The sequence below is a fragment of the Corvus hawaiiensis genome, chromosome 2 (genome assembly GCF_020740725.1).
Source record: "Corvus hawaiiensis isolate bCorHaw1 chromosome 2, bCorHaw1.pri.cur, whole genome shotgun sequence".
Taxonomy (NCBI): Eukaryota; Metazoa; Chordata; class Aves; order Passeriformes; family Corvidae; genus Corvus; species Corvus hawaiiensis.
The window spans coordinates 107,749,839-107,775,107 of record NC_063214.1 but is presented as its reverse complement, the minus strand read 5'-3'; the positions used below and the strand labels follow the sequence as shown (position 1 = coordinate 107,775,107).

General features: G+C 38.8%; 1 protein-coding gene across 1 annotated transcript in view; it reads left to right on the top strand.

Moving 5' to 3' along the window:
• Positions 1 to 25,269, top strand: part of MAP3K15 (mitogen-activated protein kinase kinase kinase 15) — an 85,230-nt gene that overhangs the window by 7,600 nt on the left and 52,361 nt on the right. Inside the window, exons 2-3 of the mRNA XM_048287284.1 lie at positions 18,924 to 19,063; positions 22,297 to 22,320. Of these exons, the coding sequence (XP_048143241.1) occupies positions 18,924 to 19,063; positions 22,297 to 22,320 (164 nt within the window). The remainder of the gene's footprint in view (positions 1 to 18,923; positions 19,064 to 22,296; positions 22,321 to 25,269) is intronic.

Genomic DNA, 25,269 nt, shown 5'->3' with positions numbered 1-25,269 from the left:
TTTGTTTGTTTGTTTTTAATATTGTTTAATTGTTTTTTTAAAAATAAAACTTGCAGCATTTTCTGGAATTCTTTCTATCAGTGAATGCTGTTCTGATGTAGTTTTTTTCCTCTGACAGGAGGAAAGAACTGTGCTGGCTATGCATACCAGTCCACTAATTCTAAAGGTCACTTTTTTTTTTAAAGAATTATATGTGAACATATTTTTCATACAGTTCCTAAGTTGCTCTGAAAGAATCTACTCTGCCATTTGACTGTGAGATGTTGGTAAGCAGATCTCCAGTTCTGCCTTTTTGCATTTCGAGTTGACTCTCAGTGGCTCCCAGCTGCTCATCTCCTTTGCAGTGATTGCATGCTTGTTCAGTCTTGCTGTGCTATGTGTAGCATATTCTTCATAGGTTTAAGAATTGTTTCTCTTAGACCTGAAGTCACAAAATTAGGTCAAAGAAAAATGAAGGAAGTGTTTGCTTATGTGGGTTAATGACACTGCTTTAATTTCCATCCTCCCATAAAATAGACAAATTATGGCAGATATGTGGTAGCTCATATTATGTTCTGCAGTCATGCTCTTATTTTATCAGTGTAATCATACATTGCTTTTTTAATTGTTAAATTACACTTGCACATACTTACTAGTTAAAAAGTAACTAATGTTCCTGGTTTGCCTTGAGGTAAAGCTCTTCTGATGTGTAAGGACTTGTGCAAAACCTAATTGAGAACTCGAGATGTTTTGGTTTCCTCAAGATGGACTTGTGTCAGAGTAGTAAAGAGAAGGCTCTTGGCCAGGAACAAGAAGTAGGATACAGTGATTATGTGCATGATTATTATTTGATTTATTGCTAATTCAGTGTCTAAATACTGCTGTAATGCAGCATGTAAATAACTCTATCTAAAACAGATAGTAGTGCAATAGGGTCATGGTCTCTCCAGTTATGAACTTCAGTGAGACCCCCTTGCTTTCTAAACTCAGAGAAATTTAGGTGTCGCTAGGTCCACTTAGTCTCAGATTTGGTCAACAGTTTATGTCTAAAGGCTTATAATATAAGCAGATTTGGCTAGAAAAGTGCAGGTTAACGGTCTTTGGCCTCAGAGAATTCACAATTCCAAAGCAACAAGGCACCTATGTGGCTGCTTTAGGATGTTATCTCCACATGTGACTGGATCTTAGTGTTTTTTACTCACCTGTCAAAAAGTCAGTGTTTCCTATCTGTAGGCTGGACATACGCTGCAGGCTTCCGTGCTGGGAGGGGGCTCCACCTGGAAGCTGCTTGAAACACTGGGAATCTATTGGCCCTGTCTCTGCCAGCATTTTATACCCTTATGCAGGCCAGTGTGCACCAAAGTCAGTCCTGAATATCTTGACTCCCCCGTCTCTGAAGTGCATTAATTATGCATTCAGACAGTTCCTCCTGCAATACTCACCTGGTGTTCTAATCCTAGGAAAGCCTCATTGTGATCAGGGACTGCAGAAAGGGAGAGGGTGTGTGGAGCTGTGTTTGGAGGATGCATGCAATATCTTTGTTGAGTCAGCATCACAAGCCTCAAATTCAAACTCTGGCTGCAAACCTGGAGATACTCAGGGCATGCTGCTGCTGCCATGCATATGGAGGAGCAGCTGCAGGGGTGTTATGTGGCTGAACTTTGGCAGTCGAGATAGGTTTAGGGTCTTCCTTAGGAGGGCCTCAGTGTGGTTTGCCGCTTGCAGGTGAAATCTCTTAACAGGGTAGGCTCTGTTTGCCATGCACTTCAGGAGGGATGTGAATTGCTTTAGCCTCAGGCTACCTTTGAACAGCAAGATGGGTGCCTGAGGCTGAGCCAAGAGAGGGCTCGCAGCTGTTGCTTTATCCTGTGCCCTGGCACAGGCTGGATATAAACAGCGTAGCTCCAGTCTCGGCTGAGGTCAGGGGGATTCAATGGGCAGTCAATGGGTCAAATGTGTCTCACAGTATAATTTCACTCTACCTGTCTTCTTTCAGAAGTGCTGCAGTTACTCTCACCTTTTCCTGTGAGGTTGGGCTGGTTATAGAAACATATCAGGAACAAAAGTTGTATTGCTGTAGTCTGCAAGGAGGAGACATGAATTCTGACGCAAGTACTGGATTGCTGTGTCATGGGAAACCACTCATGCTTTTTTTGTCCTTCATAGGGTCAGCCTGACGAGGTCAATGATTCTGCTGTGGTGTTCAAGGTGGTAGAATTAAAACTTCTCAGATATTCTTTGGTAATGCTTCTGAGCATTTAAAGTTTTGTCTAAGTCAGTAGTTCAATAGCTGTTACGTCTTGGAGTGCAAAGCCCGATAGGATTCACAACCTTAAAACTTGTACCCCAGCTTTTATTACATTGAAGGTACATGATCCCAGCCTTGGTTAGCATAATCTTTCTTTAACTGGAGCAGGCTCTGGTGACAGGCAGAAATCTGAAATGTGATGAAACAGTAATGACACTGTTAGGACTACATCCCTAGCCTTCTGCTGATGTGGGATGGTACAGCTAAATCCAGCAGTAAGGGAAGTACTCCAGTTTATCATAGCAGAACCTGGGCACATATAGTTGTGTCTATTCTAGTATATACTGCTTTTATTCTTAAATTACATTTTAAAAGTCTTCAGTATCTCTTTAAAGCAAAACACAAGGAGAATAATCTCTAAGTGCTTTTTTAACCCTGTTCAGTATAATCTTTTTTGTTTCATTTTGTATCATGTTATGGAGGGAAATGTCTGGATTCTCTGCGTTTTGTGGGGGTTTTTTTCTGTTCAGGAAAACATGCCCTCATGCACAGAACTGTAGCTCAACCACTGGTGGTCATGGGCCTCTCAACAATTTGAAAAGTGTTTATTACATGATTTCTAAAGCTTTTGAAGTGTATGCTAAAAATGCATTAGTTCTGGAAAACAAACAAACAAACTTCCATGTAAATCAGCATGACAATAAACTTTCTCTAAAATTCTTTGGTTTCATACCGGTGCCAGCAGTGCTTTCCATGAATTGTGGTACTTTGCTGCCTCCAGGCAAGTCAAAGCCAATGGTAGATTCTATGAAACTGATTGTGGGGAAAATAACAGGGAAGTTACTTTTTTAAACTTGGGGCAGTGAATTACTTGCCACTTGATTGCTGTCCTTTTTCCCTCCTTCCCTTTAAATTTTTCTACAACTATTTAGTAGCTACATCAGCCACAAGAAATTGTGCTGAATCAAGTGTCTTTGCCTTAGTCACAGAAAAGCTGCAGGTTTTTTCTATTGCAGAAAAATATCTGCCCATAATAATTCACTCAGGTGAAGACTAGCTGCATTAACTCTACTGTTGCTGCTTTTCACTCACAGAACCTGAAGAAAGAAATTTCTTTCTGCTACTTTGTGTGTTGAGGGAGACGTTAGTTGTTAGTTTTGCCTTTGCTTGGAGAGTGACAGTGTGAAACCGGAGTTGGGAGCTGGTAAATGAAAACAGTACAAGGCTGTATTCTGTCTGTGTGTTGCTTTCTAACAGTGCTAGACCAGTAATCTCTGTTGCGCTAATCTTAGTAGATAATAAAAATTTACAGGAGAAAAGCTAATGTTTACCATGGTGTTACTGTTTGGTAGTGGGCTGCCTTACTTAGCAGAGTTTCTGTGTGCACAATCCTGTTTCACACAGTAACTGTCAGATTTTATCAGCATCAGCTCTGCCTTCTGTGGAGCTGAGATACTTATTTCAGTATTTTCTTTGCCAATGGATGTTTGGCATGCTTCAGTCTTTTTAAACCCAGTTTGAGAAGAGGACATGATCACCAAGTGCAAAGCCAGGCACTGTGCTTGTTTTTACTACTGTTGTTTATGGTGCTTAAGGTAACTGACAAGTTATGGGTTGTTGTCAGCTGGAGAAAGTATCCAAATCAGAATGAAGTCTGAAAATGGTTAAGATGGATTTCTTGTTTTCATGATAATTAAATTTTGGAACTGATAAACTTAGCTTTTTGCTTAGTAAAATAACAAGACTGGGTAAGTCTTCATATTGTTTAGGGGAAACCAGAAACTGCCTTGACTTTCCGGCTTGTAATCAAGTAAAAAAGAATGATGGATTATTTTTTGTTACTTTTTTTTTTACCCTTTAATGCCTCTTCAGCTTCCTCATTTTTCAGTAGTGCCTCTACCATGGTATAATACAAATTCTGAGAAGAATAACAAGTTAATTTCCACAAGTTTTTTGTATTTTGGACAATTTTATAGATGAACATTCAGAATTTAGCATCTTAAATCTAAACTTTCTTGCATAGTCTTACCATGACAAGGTACAGATTAGCCTGGAGATGTTGGTGGATGAGAAACTTGACATGGCCCAGCACCCCAGAGAGCCAACTGCACCTGGGCTGCATCCAAAGCCGCATGGCCAGCAGGGAGAGAAAGGGGATTCTCTCCCTCTGCTATAATGAGACCCAACCTGCAGCTCTGGGGGCCCAACATAGGAGGGATGTGGACGTGTTGGAGCAAGTCCAGAAGAGGCCATGAGGATGATCAGAGGGCTGGAGCACCTCTCCCATGAAGATAGGCTGAAAGGGTTGGGGTCGTTTAGCCTGGAGAAGACTCTGGGGTGACCTTATAGCACCTTGCAGTACCTAAAGGGGGCAATGAGAGAGCTGGAGAGGGACCTTTTACAAAAGCCCGTAGTGATAGGACAAGAGGGAATGGCTTTAAACTAAAAGAAGGCAGATTTAGATTTGATATAAGGAAAAAGATCTTTACTGTAAGGATGGCAAGACACTGGCACAGACTGCCCAGAGAAGTTGTGGGTGCCCCATCCCTGCAAGTGTTCAGGGCAAGTTAGATGGGACCTTGAGCAAGCTGGACTAGTGGAAGGTGTCTCTGCCCATGTCAAAGAGGTTGAAACTAGATGATCTTTAAGATGCCTTCCAACCTAAACAGCTCTGTGTTTTTGAGGTGAAGCATTCTGCTAAATGCTGGAGACCATGTTTAGGGGTTTGTTGTAAAATCACAATTTCATGTGATTCATTGTGTCTGAATCACCGTTTGGAAGGACTAATGTTCCTCTGACTCTATAGTGATCTTAGGGAATGGTTCCACTGTGATAACAAACAGTCTGTGTTCATGCTTAATATTTTCTGCCTACATGCTGGAAGTGTGCTGTATTTATAGGATAGTTAAAGATTAAGTGGCTATGACTTTAGAAAGATCAGCTTCTACTAAAATTCTAGATTTTTTTGATCTCTACGTAGTGTCTTGAAATAGATTTCTTTCATTTTTTAATGGAAGCTGCCCATTTTTAAAATTGCAGCTTTGAGTGGTACATAAGGATTTTTTCAGTTGCACATGCAGTCTTTTAGACTGGCACATAAAGCTTGTACTGTTTACAGGAAAGATAAAAATAGCAGAGTGAATCCACATCTGCCCACCATCCGGAATAGTGTATCAAGGACTCCGTATCTATGTATGAGTGCAAGTCTCTTGGCTCAAAGAGGATGCCCTGGCTTTATGTAAACTTTATTTGCATTTGCACTTTGATAACACTGCCTCTCCTCAATTAACATTTTTTTCTGTGCGTAACTAGTCAGTTATGTCTAACAGTGCTCTATGTGGGTCCTAAATGACAGTATGGGAGTCCACCAACATGAAGAGGCAATCTATAATATATTTATGAGGTGGGATACCTCAGTTTGGTACATAAAAAACACCAGTGCTAATGATGGCGATGTGTCTTGATACTTGTTTATAAAAAACACATTTGGGAAAAAAGAAGAGATTCAGGCTAAGAAAGTCTCACTTTTTTATATGCTATATTTTTAATTCATAAAGAAAAAAATAAAGGTCTTAGTTTAACCCAGACTTATGAGCTTTAGTGTTCTGAAATATTTTTTCTTTCTATTTTAGTTCCATCTATTTTGATTCCTTTTCTTATGTCTCATCTTTCTTTGAGAAGAAGATAAAGATCAGCATAATTTTACTTTTCTATTTTTTTTTTTAATATATGTTGTTGGCCGCTGTGTGACCTGTGGGAGATGTGCAGATTTAGCAGGTTTTTATGTCCCCCAGCCAAGGTATTCAACATTTAATGATGGGTGACTCTCAAATGGTTTCATTTGGATAAATGTCTAAAAGGTTGAAGCTTATCTAACCTCCTTGGCCTAAAAAATTGATTTGACTGCAGCTGGGGAGAAAGGGACGACCTTCCTTGTTGAATTTCTTACTGTCTTTAATTTCTCTTAGGGCAGGTTATCTAGTCATGTAACCTTTTTTTTCCCTATACTTCATTCCCTTTGATTGCCTTTGATGACCCAGTGTAGGAAGTGCAGAGGTGCAGGAAAAGTTAAATAAAGTTCACCTTTCTCATTCCATGCACCCACCCCCCCTCCAATTACAGGCAAGGTTCAAATTAGGTTCAGGCTTGGGGTGTTTTTCCTGTGTGCTTTCAACTGGCTGGCTCCACTCTAGTGCACTGCAGTGGAAATGGTCTCATGTGAGCCTTGGCACACTGCTAGTGCAGCAGGCAAGCGTGAACTGCCTGGTTTTAATTTACTCTGCTGTTTCTTTTCTTCTCTGATACTAAACAGGGCAGAAAAATGTCCTGTAGAATCAGTAGGTTCTTTGGCTTGCAGAAAAAATTTAGGAAATAGTGTTATCCTTAATGACTCAGCATAGTGAAAAGAATGTATGATGTGGGACAGTTACTCATTATGTCTGTCTAGCATCTATATAAACATTTTTAATATACTGAGAGTATATAAACAGAGAAAATTATTGAACAGGTGTCCTTCTCAGATCACCTGTGACTGGTAAGTACTTTTTTAGTGTTCTGGATACATAGATTTAAAGCAAGAAATGAGCAACTTCTGGAATCTTCATTTGTCTAACATCTGTGAACAAAAAAAAAGGAGACGAATGTGGATTATTTAAATACTCTTTGAGAAGTTTAAAATGCTGCTTCTTTACTATTCATTTTGGTATAAAGGTTGAATGAAAAATGGAAATACCTGTCTTTTTGAGGTATAAATCAGGCATAGTATTATTCTGTAGATGTTTAGCTGTTTTGCAGTTGGAAGACTACAGTTGCTGAATCAAGAGACTATTCAAGTTCTAACTCATACCAAGGTACAGTAGGATGATAGAAGTGAATCACTTAGGTAAAATATTAGGAATTTTCTTCTCTCTGAAGGCATTGGGTTTGTTACAAAGTACCTTTAAAATGAGGGCTCTGTTTTTCAAAGTCACTGTTTCTGTTTCAGTGGGGTATTTTTTTTTCTTTCTGGAGCTCAGAATCTTAACTGCATGGTCAACAAGTCCATCTCTGAAGTTCCAGTTTATGTGACTAGGCTAGTGTCACACAGCAGCTGTCGGGTAGGAAGAAGCAGGTATGGAATTCAGTTTTGCAAGCAAGCATTCAGCTGCTTAAGCCATGATAATGCCCTTTTTATTCCTGCAATGTTGTCAGCCTCTGTCACGGTGTCACTGCTCAACTTCAGCAGCCACTGAGGCTGATGGGAACTGCTGTTCCCCACACACCCCACAGTCACTTACCTGTTGTGAGCTGTTGTCATGGGGTAATCCCAGCAGGCAGATGAACACCGTACAGTCACTCACTCCCTCACCAGCAGGGTTGGAGAGATAATTGGAAAAGTAAAACAACTCATGGGTTGAAAAAAGGACAGTTTAATGTAAGGCAAAAGCTGCTTATGTTGTGTGAATTGTTTGGCACCAAGGCCAGCTCAGGTTGGGTCACTGCTGCACTTGCACTGCTTCTTGTAAGGCTTCTCCCCCAGTGGTTCCTGCTGTAGAAATGCCTATGACATGCAACTCAAATCGTGGTTGCAACCATGTAAACATATATCTACTGAAGTCTGCACCCCTGCTCCCTTTGGACCAGACCATAAGGTTTAAAATTGCAACAAAAAAAAGGAAAAAGAAAATTGACTCTATCTCAGCCAAAACCAGCACAGCTGTGTTTAAAAAAGTTTATTAGAATGTTAAGATTCTTCAGTGTATTTTAACAGCAGTTAGGTAGCCAGTATCACCACCTAGCTATCTATCACTCTAGTGATAGTATTTCACAGTATGTATAAAGGAAGGGTTGTTTATCTTGCAGCTTGAGGTGATTAATAGTTTTTGATTTTTACACTGTACATGGTCAAATGGTTGATGCCAACCTGAAATAGCAAATTGCTTTAATTTGTCTTTTTTTCCTATTTTACTTCTGATGGGTGCCTGTTTATAAGGTTTAAAAACCAGTAATTGTAAATGTAAGTACTTCGTTTTAGCACTCATGAAAAATGATTACAGTACAGTGTGGATGATTATAAGAGGTATGTACTAAGCCTAGAGTCTTTTTTACTACTTACAGAATTGGATTTTTTAGTTACAGATGCAAATGTTTTTCGTTATACGATATGTAAAACGTGAGTTTTCATGAAATTAAATTTTTAACCTTTATTTCTTTCAATTGTTGTAAAGTTTAACAGTTTCTTAAAGTACTTTTCCAGGAGGTTAGTGTGAAGCTGGTAGCCGATACCTCTCACAGGACTGATTAGCTACAGTGACAGAGCCTCTTGCTACTGTGCTAGCACTGAGATAGCCAGAAATTGCCAAGTTAAATATAGGTTGAGGAGTAATGGGAGAACAGGATGGTGAGAGAGAGACTCAGAGACAGTGGATCACATGAAAGAGGTAGGAGTTGCAGGCAGCCATAAGCATTCATCTGCCTGAACTATGAAAATGCTGAAAATGCTAAGAGCCATGTGATGGTATCTCTCAGTTCCTAACCTGGGAGTTTGAACAGTGTAATTTTGCAATGAAATGTCATAAATATTGATCTCTTGTGCATGTGACAACTTTTATAATTCATTTATTACCAGTATGGAGATCTTGGCAGGGTCCATCTCATATGATTGTGGTTGGTAACTAAAGATCTGTGACTGTGGTCCCAGCATGGGTAAATTTTTACAATCCTTCCACAAGGAAGGGAGGCTTTGTAAAGGAGTGTGTGCTGTGTGAGTTTCCAGAGACAGTGTGTGTGGACATTCTCTTTTTTACTTTAAGCTCTCACACTACTGTGAGTTAACTCCCTCAGGCTTGAGGCTGTGTTGTTCCCAGGACCTCACAAGCTATGGTATGAAAGGAAAAAAATAAAATAAAATAGAAGGTAAAGTCTATTACTAGCTTTTGTATGAATGCCTTTGTCTTGCAGGGAAATGTAATGCTTATATTTGGCTTGAAGGTATTTTTGCTGAAAATTTAACTCATGTATAAACTTCATTCGTAGGCCAGGAGGTTATATTCAGTGCTTCAGTGTAATTAAACAGTGAGGTTTTATGAGTAGGAGAAAAGACCCTGGGATGAGACAGTACATGCAAAAGCACCTATTGAAGAACAGTCATCCCCACAGTTGTAGAATACTGAGTGCCAAAACAAACAACATTGTAAATTGGGACTCACAAATGAACTCCCAATTTATGGAAAACTCAAGAGTTAGGTGCTTCAGAGAGATCCCTGGAAATCTTAGGTGAGGGTTTGCATTGTGGCAGTTCGTCCTTTTTCACAGGTAGAGAGAATGTGAGTAAAGTACTGATGAGAAAGATCTATAGTCCTTCTGCTTTGGCCATTTTGTGGTTTAGCTGGTCGGAACATGTCCAGGGAAACATCTGGTGAAATAATATCATTCTTGACTGAAATGCCTTAATGGTTAATGAAATTCTTCAAAGCAGAGCTCTGAGGCTCTGTGCAAGGGGTGTCGGAGCACAGAACACTTTCCGTGTGGGTGTCTGCAGTTGCTTGGACTCCCCTCATAGGTAGTGGAGAGAAACAGGCGCTTCTGGGCTGAAGTTTTCCTGAAGTTGGTTTCTGACAGATCAGAGGAATGGGGCTCTAAAAGTGCTTTTCCTCTCTCTGTGTTGACAATGAAGGCAGTGATGACAGGCTCATGTGAGACCAAACATCTCCCTTGTGACTCTGACCAATTCACTGCTTATAACTTCTCTTTGGAACGAGCAGAATTTCATGAGGCTAAGAGGAGTTACTTCCAGACAGCCTTACCCATCTGACAAATTTCTGATTTGGTGCTTGAAAGCAGTAAGTCTTCTTAATTTGGCAGGAGGGGATGTTTAACAGTGGCCAGAAAAATAAGTTCTCTGATACAGTCTCAGAATGACTTGAGTTGGTTCTAATTAAATCTCTCCAAAAGAAAAAAGAAACTAACAAACCCCAACAACCTGAAGCAAAGACTGGCAAAGTTAAAAAGGACTGAAAGCAAAGCTTTGTCATGGAAAATGTTAAGCAACGTCTGAGCCTAGGCAAGCACTGTTTACAGTGGATTATGTATTTCTTCTGCAATTCAATATTTCAAGAAGAGCTCTTTGAGGATTAGTTCTTTGTTTCCTTCTTTCTCTAAACTGCCAATGGTAAAAAAAAAAAAAAAAAAAAAAACCAAACCAAAAAATTCACAAATTATGCTATCTTCTGAGAGAGGTTATCTTCAGGTGTTTCCGATCATACAACATTTTTCTTCTTCATACTTGTGCAAAAGCATTAAAAACACATTCTGAGCTTGGATGCCCTATATATGACATTAACTGCATTACTTTTCTTCCCACGCCAGTTCTTGTGGGTATTGGTTGTATTCTGATTTGGCAGAGTTTGAAAACTCTCCCTGAAGATCAGTTAAAAAAATAATAAGCATAGGCATGCTCTTGGCACAAGTTTTGCTTTTCTGGATCAGTGGAATTGCCCTGTTATTTTAATGTAGTGTCTTGCCTTGTTTGAAACTTAGTTTCACTGTGAATTTAATTGTATTTAAGAAGCATCTAAAATGTTTCTTAAAGCTTTTTCTAGCAAAGGTTTTTGGAAGAGTCCTTGCTTCCATTTAACAAAATAGTTCCTAATATGCAATTTCAGGGCAAAGAGTTGAAAAGCTTCAGATGATGTATCTAATGAATAAGAAAACCCCAAATCATAAAAATAAATGAGCACTCAATTTACAGATCAACTTCTAGAACTGTCAGTGTTTCTCACCTGCTGTAATTTGTTCTGTTCCTTTTAACTAAAGTGCAGTTTCTTAGGTGATGTAATTTTTGGAACAGGTATTTATATATTAAGGAATATGTATTAATTATAATTATGGCACAAATACTTTGCTGAGGTTTAGAAAAATGAGTAGTTTTAGATACTAGTTTTTCCCAAGTTGCAATAAATGCCACTGAAGCATGAAAAATATGTTCTATTTCTATTTTCAGTGTGTGTTCCATGTACCAGCGGACAGATGAAAGATGCAGTATCTGTAAAGTAACACCACAGCACTAACATGATCACTGGCTCTAATGTTTGGGTCTGACTGTAACCTTATTGTGGAGTTGTTTGTATGAAGTGGGTGTTTTGTACAGGATTACAAAAGCCAGAGATGAGCATTGGCCCCTCAGTCTTATCTGTTCTGTTGTTTTGGATGGTTGGCTGATTTTCACAGTATCATCTGATGGTCAGTTTTGCTGGATAGGAATTGCCAGTGAATGTTATAATGTCATACATTGCTGAGATAGCCTAAGACTTAAATTTCCAAAAGTTGCCAAAGCTAGTATTTGAAATCAAAAGGACAAAATGTTACAGGTGAGAAGTGATCTCATGAACAAGAAGTTTGTCTCTGGTTATGACTCAACTAAATATTTAAAATAAATATGAGTTTTATATTCCTTATCTACATTAAAATGCTGTCAGGCTCTGTGTACATGGTGCTGTGCTGGTTGCATTCATCGCTGGTTTCACTCCAGCTACATGTGCCTCTGTTTTTGATACACTGGATTATTCCGTTGTCTGCTTCTTTGCACTTCACATTTCATCACCTGTGGGATGGCTGTCCAAAAAGTGCTCATTCCCGTACCTTTTCAGGCCACTGGGGGTTCTCCCAGGGCTTTCACTGGAAGCTGTATAAGGCACTTTTGTGATCTATACATGAAAAATAAGTTTTCCAGATTTCTTACCTCTACTTTCAGGCTGCAATCCAGACTGTAAGCAATACAACTTTGCTTGGTAAATTTTAACCATTCTGATAGTTTAAAACATTCATGACTTCAGCCTTTTGCCCTGGGAGCTGAGAGGATGGAGTTTGAGTGCTCTAAACTTTCCATGTGCATAGGAAGGAGGAGCTGCCTTGCTGGGCCACATGAACTTTCTAACATCACCCAAATGCTATGGTTAGAAACACATTTGGGTGTCAGCTGTACCTCCTCCTCCTCTTCCTCCTCCTTTACGTGGATGTGTCTGCTTTCCATACAAAGGCCAGTTGGCCCACTTTGCTTAACACAGCTGTTCCAGAACTGTCTCTGGAGGTGGGACATTGCCAGTGTTAATGTGCTGTGTGTTAAGTGGAGCAAAGCAATCATTTGAATTGCTACAGTTAGTGATGCTTCTGGGTGGTCAAAAGGCTCATCTGAAAAATTAAGAGTTTTTTGGTTTCCTAATAGCAGAGCTCAGGATTTGCCTGGTCCTTTCAGGAAAGTTACCTAAGAGGAAACTTTCCTTAGTCAAGAATGCTGCTGCTGCTCAGCTAATACGTAGTTTATCTTCAGCACACACCACAGTCACTGAGCAGAGTGGTTTCATGGGGAAGCATGTGCAACTGGTTTCCAGAGCAAGATTTGACACACAGAAGGGAGGAATGCAAAAGTAACTTCTGACTTCTCTCCGCTCTCACCCTGGTATTTGTGGTTCTAAGAATGCTGGCTTTTATAATTGTTAGGCATTATGTGGTTGCCTTCCATTTTGCTTGGTTAGAGGAGAAGTGAGACATTTTGGGGCGTGGTGGCCTTTCTCTTCAGTAAATCACTTCATAATATAAAACCTGTGGCAGATGTCTGAAATTGTCACTTTACAACAGTTCTTTCCCTGAGCAGACAGACAAACCATGGAAAAGCACCTTTCAGAATTTTTGCCACTTGATGCCCAGGTTTTCAGAATTCCTAAAACACTTAAATCCATTAGAGCTGCCAAAAGCAAGATATAGCTAAGTTTAGATTTTGCTTCATTTTATAGTCAGTCCATGTGTATGGATAATATATTAGAATTGGAATTCTCCCTGTTATCTTCTCAAGATAACAATAATTTAAAAATAGTGAATTAAAAAATATTTAGCCCGTATTAAAGTTTTCTTCTTTCTCCAGTTTGTGTTTGGTGTCATTAATAAAACCTGATAATGTCACTTTTTTTTCAGTGCTTACTATATGTGAACAGAAAGAAATCTTTTTTCCCCACACTAATGTGAGGATTCATACCTAATTTAATTCTTATTTTTCATGTCCTTTGAGTCACTTCCTTTTGCCTGTGAACTAAACACCCTCTCCAGAGGAAATGCCCTCTGGGCATCAAAAAGTTTCAGACATCCAGTGTGCATGCCTGTGTTTCCTTTTCTGAAGTAGGCAGTAGGCTGGAATTTGTAGTCAAGGCTCCAGCCACTCCAGGACTCTCTTGCAGAAGTTGATTGCAGCTTATAAAAACAATCTTCCTTCTTTAAGGTGCTTTGTAAGCAGTTTCTGAACTATTACAGGTAATTTTCATAATTTATACGGAATTGCAGCACTTGTTTCTAATCTACAAAAAGATAAGCTTATATAAGCAAATAGATGAAGTTGTTTTTAAAATGCTCTTTTATGTGATTATAGCATATACAAGTCTATATTGCAGGATAAATCATTACTGATGAGTTGGTTTTTATTTTTATTATCAGTTCTGGCCCTATAGCAAACCAATGATGTTAGCAAAGTTCATGCTATAATATTGCAAACTTGAAAAGGCTGAATTGAAATACCAGAAATTCCTAAATTTAAAAAAAGAGCTGTGTCTTTGTCTCCTGGGTCTTTCAGCTTCTAAGGCAATAGCTGCATTTAGTTTGGTGCTTTAGATTGTGATTGGAACAATATTTTTTCTAATAAAAGTAAGGAGATTTTAACAGGATACTGTGATGATAAAGCAGTAAGATTTAAATGAAACTTGATTCATTATGAAAGCCATAATATCATCACAACTGCTGACAGTATTTTTACACTAACATTGGCTTATGCCTAGGATCTAATGGAAGGCACCAACAGTTTGCTGGTATAACAAACTGTGCTGAAAAATCACCTCAACAGTTCTGTTGGTAGTTGCTACAAATGTGCTTTACTACCTTGAGCTTCCCAGTTTCTGTGAGTATGGGGTATATTAAAGTTGAGAGTGGTGCCTTTTGTTTTAGCTTAAGTGAAAGCTGCAAAGGGTTCCTGGTTTTCAAATAAACCAAGTTACCATAATTGTTTCCCTGTAAAAACTTTGGTATTGCCTCCTTTAAAGAACTGTGCAGAAATCAAAATGAATATGTATCCTGAAGTTAAGGATTATTTGTTTCTTTTTCTTTAGGAGTATTGTTGTTCTTCTGAAGAATTTGACAGTTTTCAGTGGTTTTCAAGGAATTACATATTATTTTACTTACTAACTATGATGCAAATATCCAATCAACTGAAGCAATACTAATCCAAAGGTTCATAATTTGCAGGATGCTAGTGAATAGTAATGGGCTGAGTTCTGCATTTTCTTCCATATCATGTTAAGTTTGGGAGTGTTTTTGAAATCTGTTATGTATAGAAAGGTTCCAAATACTGAAAAATAATGAATCCAAAATACTGGAGTAAGGTTCTTGCTCTGCATATGGATAAGACTGGATGGAGGTGAGCCTTAGATGAGAAATTGAAAGCAGTACAGAGTGCTTTTTGACCTTTTCCTTCTGTCATGCCTCCTAGATTCTATTTAACTATCAGCATATTTCAGTCTATTTCTTCATTTTCTCCTGTTTATTACTTTTTGACTTACAGATCCCAAAACCTGATGCCAAAATTGTCCTTTTGGTTTTGCTAACAGTGCCGTAAATCATAAAAAAAGCCTTGTGAAGACTAATGATTTACTTAGATCATTAAATTATATGATGTCTTCAGGTGCATTTCAGAGAGAAAAGTAAGCCCTCTGGTTTTAACCCATGTAATAATGTTTTTCATGTTGAATTATTTATTAGTTTCATAGTCTCCTGTTTTACCACAGTTAATGATCTTTAATCTTCATTTCAGTTGTCGCAGTTATTTGTCTCTTCTCTGTCTGCTCTCGTAAGACACACTGGTGTTAAAATATGTAAACTGTAGCATAAGAAATGAATTATGTGCCATCTGCTGCAACAATGCAGAGACCTAATCAAGACTGTATAAGCAATAGTGCTGAATTACCCTAATGCACTACAAATATACACATACTGTAATCATTTTACAATGGAAACAAAAGCCTATACAAATTAACTGCAACCATATAATAAACTGAGATCAGTTTTTGGGTTCATGACAAAAATGAACTATTTTCAGGATGAAAGTTTTAATGGGCAGCTACTAGAGAACAAAAAGAGTTGAAAATATCTGTTATGCTTAAGAAGAAATGAGGGAGGACATGTTTTTATGGGTATGCTTTTGAACACGAGTTGCTACTGCAGAAAAGAAGCAATGAGTTTAAATGTTCTGTTCTAGAATCATTCAAAGTCGGTCATATGCAACATTAAGCACATCCCCACCCCTCCACCCTGTCTCGTGGATGCATTGTACAGATTTTCACTTGGAAGCCTTCTTTCTTTCCAGAGGGGCTGTACCTTCCCCTGCTCTCTTTCCTTCTGTACATAGGAAACCCTCTCCATTGGTCATTTAGACCTGTGTGAAATATTTCATTATCACTTAAAATTTTTCATGAGTGATAAGCTTTGATAAAAGTTGGCATCGGCTTTTGCTTCACCCCTGTCTGTAATGGAAGTTGAACTTAAATTTGGCAAGGGAAGTTCATAAGTACATTTGGCTGACTGGGCTCTTTTGTTATGGAGGATGGGAGTTGAGAATGGACTCTGATTGACTTATGTTTCTATTCATAAATCAAGATTTGCAAAGCACATACTAGTGTTGAAGTTATTTCTTTTAATGTGTCTCTGGAAGTTTAAGGAAATTCTTATCTCTTTCTTATCAGCCATACTAAATGCATGGTTGAAGTGCGGGGCCCCACGTCTTTTTTTTAAAGAACTGTAAATGAAGAATTCTAGTGTAAATCATGAGAAAAATATAGGATAATTGAAACTAAAGTATTTGTGGTGTCACATATTAGCTTTGTTCATTACATGACTCACAAAACCGCCTTACTCCAAGAAAAGAGATGTACAGTAGTTCTGAAAACAGTAAATCTGGGGAGTGTGCTTAGACCCAGCCATCAGTGTCAGTGAGCACTGCACTCTCAGTACCCCATGCACTGGGTGCATCTCAGGGATCTACTGCTTTAGGAAGAGTTTACTGTTGGTCATATCTTCTCCACCCAAATTTGCATTCATTTCATGGGCCCAATGTACTTGTGCTGCATTTCTTTAGTACATCAATAAAGCTACTTTGTAAGTAGATCTTTTTCCTCCCTGCTCCAAGCCTGCTGCTGTTCCTCCTGGAGGAGGGCTTGGAGAGCTCCATAGGAATGCAGCTTCTCATCTCTGCTCTAGCCCACAGCCAGGAGCACTTTGGATGCTCTGCTTCTGTCCACTATCATTCACTTCTCTGTCATTCCTTGATTCCTTTGCTCAAACTGAATCCACTCAATTTCTGGGGCTTTTTTTCACTTGCATGCATATCTTTGTGATACATCTTCATCTCTGCTGCTCTTAATTTTGTTTTATTTTTATTTAATTTAATTCACACCTGTGTTTGTGAGGTGTGAATAAGCAAGAAAAACCTGTTCTCATAATTCTTTTTAGCAGTGTGAATTAATATCTAAGGGAAGAATAATTATCCTTTGTTATGGAGGTGGTTACTTCTGTTCTTATGTCCATTTCATGTGTTTTTGATACCACTTACATTGCTGTGGAGCAGCAATCAACAGAAGACAAATTTCAGTTGTAGACTAGATGTGGAAATGAGCTGTGTTAGCCTTGTTTCAATGAACTCTGTTACAAACCATTGCTTGTGTTGTATTGTAAAATGCAATATCTGTACACTATAAGAATGCATTATCTGAATTCTCTTACCAGGATACTGATTTTGATTTCACAGTACTCTGATTACCCAAAAACACTCTTCTACAAGCACTAAAAACCATCCAAGCTCCTGATTTTTTTTCCCTCGATGGTATTTGATTCTCAGTCTGCTTGTTAGTTTCTCTTAAATATGTTCTACAGATAATTTATGCTTTCCAAAGGGATTTTGCCATATTGGGGAAATCTAGATTCAGTTGTGTTTATGGGCTGGGGTTTACTTCTTCAAGCTCTCTCGGTTTACATGACACTACAGTGTGCAATACACTAAGAATTTTATCCATGCTGCAGGCAGCTGGCTAAACAGTGGAACTGGAAAGATCATCAGTAGATGGTGCAGGATTTGAGTTCCACATGAATAAGCGGATTTTCTTATGCCATGACTTTGTGCTGGGGTTTTGTATCTTTGGTGGGAGAGGGAGGTGCATTTGGATTTTTTTGTGTGTTTTGTTGGGGTTTGGGATATTTTGAGGTTTGGGGGGTTTTGTTTGTTTGTTTTTGCTCTTGAACAAAAGAGGCTTGGTCTAAAGGCAGGTCTTCAGACTCAAAATGCTCCTTGTGCTTTAACAGGAGTCTCATAGTGATCAGAGGGACTGGCTGACCTCTGTGTGGTGTGTCGGAATAGCCTGATGGAACTGTACAGGAGCGTATATTCATTGCAGGTTTTTCCAAGAAACTGCATACTAAATATGGAGTATTGATTCTTGTGATGTGTAACCTTAGTGATACCAAGGTTAACTGGCTCCTGCTGCATTTGGGTCTGAGCCATCAGACCTGCTTTTAGATTTCTTGTTTACTAGTAACTCACCCTTCTGTCTTGCCCTGTATGTACAGGCACTGTCTCTTACCCCTTCAGAGATGTAGGATTTACTGCCCATGTACACTGAGTGTTTGGAATCAGTTTTGAACCTCAGACCCCCCTGTGGTTTCAATGCCAAGGCTTTATTCTTATGAATACTGCGGATTTCAATTCATCCATTTATCCCATAGTGGTGAAAGCAGACAGACATATAGATATAGACCTTTAAAAAGCTTTAAAGCAAAATTTTCTAAGGAGTATATAGGATATAAGAATCAAGAAATAAAACCTCAGCATTAAATGTCCTCTTCTCCAGTTACCCCTTCTTCCTGCAATGGTGTTTATGCTATATGAGAACAAAATGGTGCTCAGAATCTTTTGCCTGTATCTCAGCTATTCTGCATAATACAGGGTATTTCTCTTTAGCTCTCTGTATAGCTCATCTTGCACAGTTGTTAATGTTTTTACTTGCATTTCTGACTTCCATTTCTGACTGGAACACTAAACAAGAGCAGTGGAAGCCTTGCTCTGGCTACTTGTGATTGAATTCCCTCATTGTTGTGCCCCCCATCTTCAACATCATGCCTGTATCTTTTAAGAAACAACTTCCACAGTCATTTCTTTTTCTAATTTTCAGGAATTTCCCATTCTTCAAGCCTCAGCCTCTTAAAATAAACTTGGTCTCACAATTTTCCCTATTTTTCTAATTTACATTATTATTTTTAGTGGTTCCATCCTGAATATTTGAAGCTTCTGTCCTATGGATATTCATGCTCTCAGGCCTCAGGGAGCAAGTGCAGAATTGCTTTTTTACCTGAGGCATTCGTGACGCTGTGATTTCAAAAGCTCAAGCAGGATTGGTAAACTCAGTCTCCCAGTTACTGTAACACTGTGATAATTTCATGAGTGGCTCTTACCTTTTATATGAAGGGTGAAATTTACTTCTCTCATGAGAAAATGATCCTTATTTGAAAATGTTGATTTTGTCTGTCCAGTATGTGTGTGTAATTTCAGGATTTGTTTTAAATCCCGTGTAAGAATAAAATTCGGTTTAAGATTACTATTTTTTTAGCGTTTTCTTTTCCACTTCTCTCATTTCAGATGTTGCAGTTGTGGACATGAGTGATATTTCCAAGCAACCATCACTGTTCTACCACCTTGGCGTGCGTGAAAGCTTTGACATGGCCAATAATGTTATTCTTTACCATGACACTGATGCTGACACTGCTCAGTCTCTCAAAGTAAGGTTCTCACTTCACGGTCTGCTTCATTTCAGAAATATCTTTAAATACCTGATCCTACAGATGTTTGTGTTTTTCTGAAATTTGCATTTGATGTAATTTCCTGAATAGCTACAGAAAAAAATCCTGCTAAGAAAAAGCGACTATTAGGAAAAATAGTAATAATAGAATTTAGAAATGCTTTTTTTGTAAGAAAAGATACGTAGTGTGGTACTGATTCTGTTTCAGGTGGTTAGAATTGAGAGTGCAGGTCCAATTTTTTCCTTTCTTTCCATCTTTTAATTGGAGTACATGTAAGAAAAAGTTATGGTTTGTATCATAAGGACACTTGAACAAGGGCTGTATTGCAGCCTACTCCTATTGAAGCCCTTCTGTCAGATGAGGTTTGTATTCCCTAGGTGCTGAGTACCTAAGACTGCAAGAATCTCCTTTTTATTGCTGTTTGAAGATAGGAAAAGACATCCTCACCAAATCTTTCTATAGGGCTGTTGTTCATTTTTATAGTAGGATAATACTATAACTATTGCCCCTTCTACTTCGCTTTTTTTCACACCATCAGTGTCCAAAAATCCTTTTTGGAGTTCTCCAACCTCCCTCGATCCTGTAAGGATATTAAGTCTACTTTTTCCTCAGAAAAGCTCTGTTCTGTCACAGCTTCTTATTCCTCTTCTCTGCTCTCAGTGTCATTGGTTTTACTCTCATGTGTCTATAACCCATACTTCCATTCTTCATGTGGTAGTCCACATACACCTTCACATTCCATGTGGCCTGGAGTCCCAGGAACTCAAAGCTGGAGTCTGTCACATTCTTTGCTCAATGAGATTATCCGTATGGATACACACTAAGATATTACTGGCATGTCCTTCTTTCCTCCACCTGATCAGGGTGGATCTTTGAACATGTAATCCATCACCAAAGAGAAGAGAAGGTTGCTTACCAGCAGCTGGAAGTCTCTGAGGTCTGGTTTATATGCCCATTAGTTTATCATCTGGATATATGCCTATACAACTTCTCATCCACTACTGGTAGTATACCAGACTGCAATGAAATACTTCGTTTTTATTTTTTATTAACACATTTTTATCTCTTTATGCTGTCACTCGGATGTTCTGATCAACTTGGTTCTCCCAAGGATGTGCCCAAATCTGGGAAGGCTGGTTGTCTTCTATTTGTTGCTGCCCAATGAGGATGGCTTTGATTTCTGCACTTTGTGCCAAGCACATACGCCAGCCCCTGCTCCATAACTGGAGTGTTGAAGGATCTCCAGGATTACATCCATCTGTGGTTGGATGTTCAGATTGATTGTTGCCAGAACTTGCAAGTCTTTGCAAAGTTTTAAGCCTTTTCTCCTAATGATGTAAAGCTCAAGTCTACGGACTGGGGAACACCAGAATGTGACTAGGTCACTTAAGGCTAGAAAAACTATTATCTGCCTTCACCTTTCTTCTTCTAGGAACTCTGTCAGTGGCACTGATACCTTACTCATGTCTCAGTTGTTTGTATAACCTCCTTGGCCTAAATAGGCCCATAGCATATCTTAGATGGGATCACAGGACTTGATTTAAGTTGCTGAACCAGCTAGGAGTGATCCTCTGTATCAGATGGTTTAAGCTGGGCACTGAGACAGGGTTCAGTCCTCCTCTTGTCCGTAGTATCTCTTCAGCAATCGAGCCCCAGTTCAGTGTTGGGTAGCATTCAAATATGCTAATACACCTTTCTTAGGAATACTTCAGAAGGTAGGCAGGGACTGTTCTTGGGGTATTTCAGCAAACACATTTCACATCGTAGGTGCTGGATAGTTTCAGAAGAGTTAATTTCTCCGTATTGAGAAAGATCTTCAATTGCAGTAGATAAAGCTCTGTTGGAGAAACTTGCTTAGCTAGGTAGACATTAATTTTCAGATATGTAATATTTCAGATGTTTAAGCCTTCCATCACTTTTGTTATGAAGAATTTTATTGGGCTTAAGGAGTTTTAGCTAATTAAAAATTCTGTTTAAGTTTTAGTACCTTTTTAATGTATTTTTGGCCCTCTACTGATGTTTCTTTATTTTGAAGTATGTGAGTAATTTGGTCAGGGTTTTTCCACTTCCCTTCAGAAATGTATTACTTTACTTGGACCTCGGTTACTGTGCACACTCTTAAGAGTGGTGCACAGCCTAAGTGTTATAAGGGCAGTATTGATGTCTGCTGTTACTTCTGCTGAATATCTGTGAAGTTCTGGCAACCTGACTTTATACAGTTTATCCCTGAGGATCCATCCTGAAGTTGTCCCAAGAGTTGTCTCTTCAGTTTCACCAACGTTCTTTCAAAGCAACCTAGTTCTGAGGATATAAAAGAATATGTAATCTGGCTTTAAAGAGAGTCATATTTATAGAGCCAAACCTCTTAAATGCCCCCTGATATTTTTGCCTGTTGTTGAGGAAATGGGTGCTTGAGCATGATCATTTCTGTGCAGTGGTTGTCCAAGTGGATTTCAGGCTGTCAGATACAAAGTTACTCAAGCAGAATCATCTCAGGATGTCAGAGCACATATAATTAAGTTTATTGACAACCTTGATTAGAAACAAGTCTATGTCTAATATTTGTAGTGTGGCTTACCCGGAGATTTCTTTAGTTTGACCAAGCAGTGTTCATTGAACATGTAATCCATCACCAAAGAGAAGAGAAGGTTGCTTACCAGCAGCTGGAAGTCTCTGAGGTCTGGTTTATATGCCCATTAGTTTATCATCTGCTTCATTGTTTCAGTATCTCTCATTAGATTTTGAGGTGAGAAGAATTAGGTTGTAGAAGGAATGTGTTGGTCTGTGCCCATCTGGATAGGAAAGGGCCTTAGGTATCTGAAGGATACTCTTTCAGAGAGAAAAACCCTCCAGCTTTGAATGCTTTTGTCTCACAAATGCTCAGAGTGTGACTGGGTGTGCCCAGTCTGAGAAACTCCAGTTACTGGCAAGTAAAACTTTATTTTCTGAGCATTTCTTTAAGTAGGTTTCTTCACTGAATTGTTACGTTTTCCCTGACCTGAACTATTAAGACTCTTCTTGATGTTGTTCTGTCCCTTTACTGGGAATTTACTGTGTCAGGAAATCTGGATTATGCTGTGAAGAGCACATCTGTGTATGTATGTGTATATATATATATATATATATGTATATGTATAGCAGTGATTTTTATTGGAAAGACTAATTCCCAGTAAAAACAAATGAACATTTCTATTATCTTTTTTCCCCCACAGGATATGGTATCTCAGAAAAACACAGTAAGTATTAAATCCACATTCATTTTAAAACTCAAAATGAAGATGCTGCATTTGCAGCAACTCTAATAACAAAGCTGCCAAGCATATATATGCTCTGCATGATTGAAGGAAGTTGTTTTACCTATCTATAATTCAAATTTTTGGAAAGCTTGTTGACACTCCAAAGTAAAGCTAGATTTTAAAGTTACTTTTCGTTACAAATTCCTTTCTAAGTTGTAGAAAAGTGCTGGTAGATATAAGTTTTATTTGTAGGTTGACACATCAAAATATAAACTCAGAAATTCAAAGTCTCTTTTTCCCTCTACCACTATCACCTATTCGTGCAAATGTAGATGTTTGTGATGCCTTAATGGGGTTTACTTTTGTGTCTCAAACAGCTTTGGCTTCTGTATACCTGCTCTCTTCCTTACAAATTCACAGATTTACTTAGAAATGCAGAAGCTTATTTCCCAAAGTAAAAATATTCTTACAATTAATGCAAGTAAAACCAAACAAATAAGTTTGAAACAAGATAAAATGTAGGAGTTATTTAAGACTTTTTGAAATACGCCACAATATCTTATATAGTTGTTATTTTGCCATAGTTCACATCATGTCAGTGGTTACTTTCATTAAATCCTCCACAATGTTATTTTGAGGACAACTGAATTTACAAAACTCTTACACTTCCATTTATCCTTTCTGTTTCCTCTCATTTACTATATACTTTTATTTTCTTCCAAACAGTATTAAGCAGGGTTAAAATAATAAAGTGGTCTTAGAGTTTGATAGTAATTTTAAAGAGAACTAGAAGAAAAAATGTGTTAGTCACAGTGGTTTATTTTGAGCTGCTGTTTTGACTTGGCCACCCTGCTGCACATAGGCTAAAGATAGATCAGGTTTAGCACATGTAAATGCAGCTCATCCTTCCTGGCTGTCTCAGGGATCTTTGAATCAGTGCAAACTGTAACCTGTACAGTGGGAACTGCATTTACTGGTCTGTGGCTCTGTGAAGGGGGACTCAGAATGTGGCAGATTTTCTTGTGAATACTACTTTCTATCAACTGGTGGATGACCATTATTTTGGGAGCATGTGTTTTCCCATCCAGAGCCAGAGGGAGAATTGTGAACAAGCCATTTGGTGGTAATACCAGAAATGGAGTAAAAGGCAAAGGGGAGGGTGGCACGTTCAGCCTGCTGCAATCAGATTAGCAGCCTACAGTCTTTTCTTTTGGTAGATTCTTTCTCCAGAAAGGGAGGTATTTCCCTTCACACTGAAGAGAAGAAAGGGTTGAATCATAGAATATGCTGAGTTGGAAGGGACCCATCAGGATTGAGTCCAACTCCTGGCCCTGCACAAGAGTCACACCATGTGCCTGAGAGCATTGTCCAAACACTTCTTGAACTCTGTTAGGCTGCTGCTGTGACCATTGCCCTGGGGAGCCTGTTCCATTGCTCAACTATGCTCTGGGTGAAAAACCTTTTCCTGATATCCAGCCTAAACCTGCCTTGACTCAGCTTCATGCCTTTGGTTCTAGTGTCATCGTTTCTACAGCAGGGTCTGGTAGTGGACCTGTAAGCACCTTGTGGCTAGCAGAAGGGGCAGAGAGACATCCCTAAGCAAGGATCCTGATTCCTTCTTTAAAAAGGAGGGATTGTCTAACCTACTTTTTTCAAGTGCTTAAATTAAGAAAAAAATTGTGAGTAAAATACAGTGAGGTAAAGAATGAGTGATTTTAAATACCAAGTACAGACTCTTGACCTCTTTGTATTATTTGAAGTTGTTCATACTTTCTTTTATTAGATAAATGGATAAATGTGCTCCCATATTTCATTCTTTTGTCAGTATTTTTTAGTCAGAAATTAGAACAAACTCATGAGCAAGCTATATAGTTCATAGGTTAAAACTATGGGTTTTTAAGTCAAAGTCAACTTCAAATAGACAATTGCCTTCCCCTCCTTTCAAATCCAGTGAGTTGTCCTGAGAGGTTTGCAGTTTACCACTGGCCCAGTATGGTGCCACTGCTTCATTGGTTGGTTAAAGATTTTGCAATCATATGGACAATGTCTTGTTTGAAGTTAATGGCTAATCAGGGTTGCTGTGCTTGTTAAGTAGGTACATAATTAGTATTAATTTATTGTGTCCAGTCAAATATATAGTTAGATAACCATTTCAGTTTAATTGCTGAATATTAAATGCCATATTTAATACCCCTGTAGTAGAGCTCTGTGTTTTCCTTTCACTTTTCCTGAGTGAAAAGTGTGAGTATGCCTCTGCTGTGACTGTGGAATAGCAGAGCTTAAATACACTTTTCATCAGGGGCTGGAGGCATGGTGTAAAGAGGATAGTTGTCTCCTAAGCCTTCCTCCAGCCTGGCAGTAGCCACAGGAATATCATTTCTGGAGAGGTTTTACAAGCCCTCTCCATGTTTTACAAGCCCTGTGTCCCTGCATGTGCAGGGTGTGCAAGGAAAGGGGAACAACTGAGATTGTTGCCAGGCTCAGCACACCTTTGTTCCAGCATCAAGAGTGAAACTTTCTGTGCTGACTGCTGTAGCTTAGCGCTTTCGCTGAGGTTTCCCTTGCCCTCACCTTTCCTATTTATCCTACAAATCTCACATCATCTACAAAGGTGCAGAAAAATCTTAGCATAGAACAGATGTGGAGCCATGTTAAAGTTGAAGAGAAGGTGAATGTCTAGTATGCCATCGGGGTGATTTGCTTTGTGAATCACAAGAAAGCTTCGAAGAGAATGGAGATCTTCTTTGTAGAGAAAACATTATTCTAATTCAGCATTGGGAAGGAGGCAAGAGCAAGGAAACTGGACATGAAGCTGAAAACAATGCAGAGAAAATAGTCAGCAATTCAACTGAGAGTTGGCCTGAGTATAGCTGATCTAACAGTGAAAATTATATAGCAGCAAGATGCAGTGGTATGAGCCTGAGAGATTTAATAGCTTACTGTCTGAAA